The sequence below is a fragment of the Nannospalax galili genome, unplaced genomic scaffold, assembly GCF_000622305.1.
Source record: "Nannospalax galili isolate Female #2095 unplaced genomic scaffold, S.galili_v1.0 scaffold139, whole genome shotgun sequence".
Lineage (NCBI taxonomy): Eukaryota > Metazoa > Chordata > Mammalia > Rodentia > Spalacidae > Nannospalax > Nannospalax galili.
The window spans coordinates 515,175-522,043 of NW_008345884.1; the positions used below are offsets into that span (position 1 = coordinate 515,175).

The window sequence follows — 6,869 nt, forward strand, 5'->3', positions numbered from 1 at the left end:
AATTTTATTCCCCATGTACTTTCTGTACCCTTCCAAAAAATTGAACATGCCATACTTATTCTTTAAGTTTGAAATTTTATTTAATATTTTTGAACTTCCATTTCAGCTATATGCTGCTCCAGTATGTAGATGTTGTGTGGTTACTTTCCTTATTTGATTTCCTTTAAATAAAAGAGAAATTAATCTTTCAAGTCAGATACATATAGAAAAACTTTTCTCCCATAATTGGAAATAATTTTTTAAATTTCTTCTGATTGTTGTACACAAAGAATTTCCCCCCTATTTCTTCTTTTATAGTTGCCAAGGTAATTGTCCCTTCTTTTTTCAAGAGAGAATGTAGTCCATCCTTAAGGGGAAAGGAGTAGGAACAAAAGCTTTCTAAGCTATGAAAAGAATTCATAAGAGAGAAAGATGTAGCAGAGTTCAGTGAAATCTTCCAAAAATGTGCAGTTTTCACAAATCGATAGGATAATTAAGAGAGGAAAGTCCTCTGCAGAGAGGGTGACAGTGTAGGGACTGTATCTAGGGTGAGGATCTATAACTCAGGGGTTGCCAGGCAGAATCATTTCTGAGTAGGGAGGTCTGAGTCACAAGGGACAAACCAAGAAGTGCAAGTGTGACAGTGGGATTTCTATAAATGGGCAGAAAAACTTGGGAGTAAAGTGCAGGGCTGTCAGACGAGGAGGTCTGTGCTAGAGTAGGAAAACCTTTGAAAATTCAGAGAAACCTTGCCTCGAGCGGCACTACCCCAGGCAACATTTGGTGTCAGGACTTTTTCACCTTCTTGGCCCCTCTCAGCCACCTAGTCACAGTGCCAAGAACTTTCCCACAAAGCCACAAGGTGCCCAGAGTGAGCCCTAGCAGGAACAGAATGACATCAAGTAGATACTGTTCATGCCATGGCTGCTGAAAAGCGTAAGGTTTGAGGTGTGCTGCACCACCTGTCTGTAGGATGTGGTCGATCCAGCCCACCAACCTCTGGGCAGGGGTCAGGGGGTGGGAGAGTCTGATGACTCTGGCAGCCATTGCTGCAGCCTTGTACCTGTGGGTCAAAACAGAGAGAGCATGTTACAATATGCTATACCAATATTGAAACTTCACACCTCCCAGAACCTACACACATACACACACTCAAATGTTTCTATTATGTACTGGTATGTGGGTTACACAGAAAATTTATTAAGATGACACTGACTAGTTGAGTCTACTCAAAAAGTACAATATAACCCACAGGCTAGAGAGATGGCTCAGCGGTTAAGAACACTGGTTGTTCCTGCAGAAAACCCAGGTTCGAATCCCAGCACCCACGTGGCAGCTAACAACTGTCTGTAACTCCAGTTCCAGGGGATCCGACGGCCTCTCCTGTCCTCCATGGGGCATTGCACGACACGGGTGTACTTACCTACATGCATACACATAAAGTAAAAATAATAAAATATTTTTAAAAAATAAAGAAGAAAAGTTTAATATAACCCTACCCAATAAGATCAGTAATTAACTCTAAAAATACTGAATGTTAAGAAAATTGTCTCTAAGGATTAGACCCTGCCTCAAGAGGCTTATGAAATGATAGGAAAATATACTTGATCTAGTGTTATCATATATACGGTCCACTTACTCTGTGTCAACGTCAGGATTAGGTGACAATGCTCTTGGGAAATGGACCTGAGAACTATGCCTCATTTCCTATTGCACCAACAGAGAACCTCTTGGCCAGGACTGGTTTCCTAAGTTGCAAACTATATATTTGCATAACATGCATAGTAGAATATTTTTCTTGATTTAAACTTTTTTTAATTTTTGTTCATGTGTATATGTGTGTGTCCATATGGACATGTGTGTGTAGGTGTCCAAACAGGCCCTAAGACAACATTGAATCTGCTGGAACTGGAGTTACAGGTGATTGTGAGCATCCCAAATAAGTGCTGGGAACTGAGCTTCAGTCCTCCAGAAGAACAGCAAGTGCTCTTATACGCTGAGCCATCTCTTCGGCCCGCAATGCGTGATTTAAGTCTATGATGTCACTATCTCAAATTCATCAGGATAAAGGAAAATTCTCACATATTCCTCTTCACACAAACTACATAGCTGGCATTGGGGGAGCAAAACATTGATTCTACTCCACTCAAAATGCCTCCATCACAGGGCAAAATGGATAATGGCCACTTCTCATTTAATTCTCTGAAAATCTAAAAAAAAAAAATCAAACTCATTGTTGAGAAAAATGAGCATCCACAACACATAAAACTGAAAGTATTCACAACTTCTCTTCAGCTTAACAACTCATGTAGGTCTAAGAACATTCTGTTGCTTGATTCTTTTTCATTCCTCTAATAAGCCTTGGATGTCCATTTCTGTGGTGGTTTGAATGAGAATGTCCCCTATAGGCTCTAAGTATATTTTGTCCCCAGTTGGTGGTGCTGTTCTGAGAGGTCTCAGAGGGTTCTTAAAGTGTGGCCATGCTGCGGGAAGAATGTCTAGGGTGAAGACTTAGAGAGTTCTTAAGGTTTGCCAGATTTCCAGTCCTGCTTGGCTTCCTGTGCCTGTTTGAAGATGTGAGAGCTCAGCTTCTGCTTCTACTCCAGCCACCTCTGGCACCATGACTCCCCACCATGATGGGCTCTAATTCCCTGGCACAGTAAACTCAAATAAACTCTTCCTTCTCTAAGTTTCTTTGCTCAGTGTTTCTAGTAACGGAAAAGTAAATAATACAGTAATTGGTTCCAGAGAGTGAGTAGGTTGTTGGCTGTGAAGAACCTGACCTTCTGGGGTTTTGGAGGAATGTGAAAGACTTTGGAAGTTTGGACCAGAAAAGGGGTTGAATGCTCTAAGCAGAGCTTAATGTGCCATTCTAGTAGGTGCCTGGATAAAAGTAGTGCTGAGAACAATGTAGATCAGAGGGAAATAAGGACTTAAGCATGAATCTGGATATTTTGGCAAAGAGTCTGGCTGGAGTCTGCTGGCAGCCACAAAGCTCAGCTGAGGCTAAGTTGAAAAGCAATGGACTAATTTCTTTGGTGGAAAATATTTCTTTTCTTTGGTGGAAAAGAGAAGCCATTTTAATACATTTTTTCCAGAAATAACTTGAAGCAGTTTACATAAAATTATTATCTACAATGAAGTTTAAGGGGGGCGGGGAGTAGGAATAAGAAATCAAAGACAAAAGGATTTGCCAGCATGGGGTAAACTTTGGTGAATAATGAAGGTTTCCATTAGCTCTGTTCTTTTTTTTTTTTTTCGGAAAATACTAATGAGTTTATTGGGCTTGCTAACAGAGCATAGTGTGGGGTTTTATTTACAGAACAGTGAGTGCCCGCCCCAAGTTATGTCTGTGCTAGAGAGTCCACATTCAAATATAGATCCTGCAACATCCCAACAGCCACACAAAATGGTAAGAGAGGTGCCTTGTGGCATTCTCAGCTTATATACCCTAGTGCCGCCCCCACATGCAGCTAAGGTCAACTGATTTGGTGGGAGGGGCAGTTGCCCCCACCAGCCACTCCTTGACGAATGTGGGAGGGAAATGTGACTATAGCTTGCCAGCAAAATGTTTGGAGGACACTTCCAGGTAACACTCCACCCCTTCCTCTGGCTCTTTCATTCTTTCTGCCACCCTCTTCCACCAAAGTCCCTGAGCATTGGAGGGGGTGTTAGGTGTGGGAAGATCTTCCTCCCATTGTCACAAGGCACTGGACTTTTGGATCTCTGCATCATCTGTTTTTCATGGGCTGCTGGCCCATTTCAGTGGGATTCCATCTAGTATAAAAACACAAACAGCAGAAAGCAAGAACATCTAAACAGTGGCTGCTATAATAACTTAACCTATGGATGTAAACACAAATGCTTGGATGGTACTTTAGCAGGTGCATCACATCCATCTAGCAAAACAATTGCAGTGGCTTCCCCACTAGGGCCTATATCCTTCCCTGCCACAGGGAGTTGGCCTGGTCTACAGTATCAGATTTGGGTTCTACCCCTAGGAGCAAGCATCATATCCAATCAAAATTTACTGATTGTACATAGATTAGACCTGCCACTATTGCACTGTAGCCTGGAAATGACTTATTCCTCCCAACCTATTCCTCTGAAGAGTTACAGGTGAACACAGGGCACCCTAGGAAGAGGGGTGGAGCCTTGACACCAAACTTGAGTTCTCCCTCTCCTACACTCACATAAAGGGTCTTCAGCAATAGGGTTTTACCGTTCACTTCCGGTGTACCACCAACATTAATGGCAATGGCCTTTATTGTTTTCGGGACCTCTAGGGGACCCACTGGCCAATAGTTCGTATTAGGGGCAACCCACTTCTGGTCCTTGGATTATCATTTAACAACTATATGGCTTCTGGAAGGGCTTTCTTCCATCCCATAGGGTTCCTTTTGTCCTTAAGTGTGCTTGAAGCTTTTTTTTTTTTTTTAGCTTATTGTATATCTGTAGAATGTTTTTCTCCTTTATTCCCACAGTTGTTTGTATAGCCCTCCTTATGCCCTCCCCTTTAATTATCCCCTTTTCACATATTTCTCCCTTAGTAACACCTTTTTTCTACTATTCATCTCTCTAGGGTTCCTTCTTTCCCTTTGCCTCCCTGGTTCCCTTCCATATTCCTGGTCCCTGCAGTTACATCAGGATATGCACTCACTTATAAGGATTTGGTTCTGGGATCCACAAATGAGGGAAGAACATACATCTTTTGTGTTTCTGAGTCTGTGTTACTTCACTTAGGTTAACAGTTTCTAGATCCATCCATTTACCAACAAATTTCATTATTTCATCTTTCTTTACTGCTGAGTAGAACTCCATTGTATAAATGTACCACATTTTCCTTAACTACTCATCAGCTGAGGTGCACTTAGGTTGCTTCCATCTCTTGGCTATTGTGAAAAGAGCAGCAACAAACATGGATGTACAAGTGACTGCAATAGGATGAGTCCATTGGGTGTATGCCAAGGAGTGGTATAACAGGATCACACTGTAGGTTTTGCCAGCACCATCTTTTTTAGTATTTAAGAGTTCTCCACACTGTTTTCCATAGCTGTTGCACAAGTTTGCAATCCCACCAGCAGTGATGAACATTGCCCTTTCTCCACATTCTCACTAACATTTGGTATCATTTGCTCTCTTGATCTTAGCCAGTCTGAGTGGGGTAAGGTAAAATATTAAGGTGGTTTGAATTTTCATTCTCCTAATTACTAACAATGTTGAACACTTTTTAAGATGTTTCTTAGCCATCTTTATTTCTTCTTTTGAAAACTCTGTCTAAATCTTTAGCCCATCTTTTTATTGGGTCATTTCCTTTCTTGTTTCTTTGTTTTTTGAGTTCTTTATATGTTCTGGATGTTAAACCTCTGTCAGATGTGTCACTGGTAAGGAATTTTTCCCACTCTCAAGTTTTCCCTTCACTTTCTTGATTGTTTCTTTTGCTGTACAAAAGAACTAAAAGAAGCCTTTTAGTTTAATGAGGTCCCATTGTAGATTATTGACCTTAATTCCTGAGTAATTGTTGTCCTATTTGGAAAGTTCTTTCCTACACCTATATCTTGTTGGTTACTACCAATGTATTCTAATAGTTTCAGTTTTTCCAATTTCCCATTGAGATCTTTGATCCATTTGTAGTTGACTTTTGTGCAAGGTGAAAGATAAGGATCTAGTTTCATTCTTCTGCAAGTGGCGATCCAGTTTTGCCAGCAACATTTGTTGAAGATGCTGTCTTTCCTCCATTGTGTGTTCTTGGCTCCTTTGTCAAATATCAGGAGGCTGAAATTGTGTGTACTCAGATTTGGGTCTTCAATGATGTTACATTGATCTATGTGTCTATTTTGTGCTAGCACCATGCTGTTCTTATGACTATAGTTCTGTAGTATACTTTGAAATCTGGTATAGTTATCCCCTCAGGCTTGCTCTCTATGCTCAGGGTTGCTTTGGCTACCCTGAGTCTTTTGTGTTTCCATACAAAATTAAGGATTGTTTTTTTCTAATTCTGTCAAGTATGTCATGGGGATTTTTATTGGGATTGCATATTGATTTTGGTAGGATATTCATTTTTGCAATATTAACATTTCCAATTCATGAACATGGGAGGTCCTTCCATCTTCTGGTGTCTTTCTCAATATCTTTCTTTAAAGACTTAAAATTTTCATTGTAGAGATCTTTGATGTCTTGGTAAAGTTTATTCTGAGATATTTTAATTTTTGCAGCTTTTGTGAATGGGAGGGTTTCCCTATACTCTTTGTCCAATTGCTTGTTATTGGTATATAAAAAGGCTACTGATACTTGTAGATTAATTTTATAACCATCCACTTTACTGAAAGTGTTGATCAGTTCTAGGACTTTTCTGGTGGAATTTTTGGGATCTCTTTGGTATAGTATCATATCATCTGCAAAAAGGGATAATTTGACCTCTTCTTTTCCAATTAGTACTCCTATAATTTCCTTCTCTTGTCTTATGGCTCTAGCAAGTGTTTCAAGCACTATATTAAAAAGAAGTGGAGATAGTGGATATCCTTGTCTGGTTCCTGATTTTAATGGAAATGCTTCCAGGTGTTTTCCATTTAGAATGATGTTGGCTCTGGGTTTGTTGTATACAACTTTAATTATGTTTAGGTATGCTCCCACCAATCCAATTCCCTTTAGAACTTTTATCATGAATGCATGCTGAATTATGTCAAAAGACTTTTCTGCATCTATTGAGATAATGATGTGTTTTTTGACCTTGAGTCTATTTATGTGATTGATGGCATTTATTGACTTCTGTATATTGAACCATCACTGCATCTCTGAATTAAAGCCCACTTGATTGTGGTGAATGATCTTTTTGATTTACACACACACACACACACACACACACACACACACACACACACATATATATA

The 6,869-nt window shown here is 40.0% G+C and overlaps 1 protein-coding gene across 1 annotated transcript in view; it reads right to left on the minus strand.

Moving 5' to 3' along the window:
- Positions 1-48: 48 nt before the first annotated feature.
- Positions 49-6,869, minus strand: part of LOC103741314 (UDP-glucuronosyltransferase 3A2-like) — a 27,751-nt gene continuing 20,930 nt past the window's right edge. Inside the window, exon 7 of the mRNA XM_029567814.1 lies at positions 49-1,042. Within this exon, the coding sequence (XP_029423674.1) occupies positions 766-1,042 (277 nt within the window). The 3' untranslated portion in view covers positions 49-765. The remainder of the gene's footprint in view (positions 1,043-6,869) is intronic.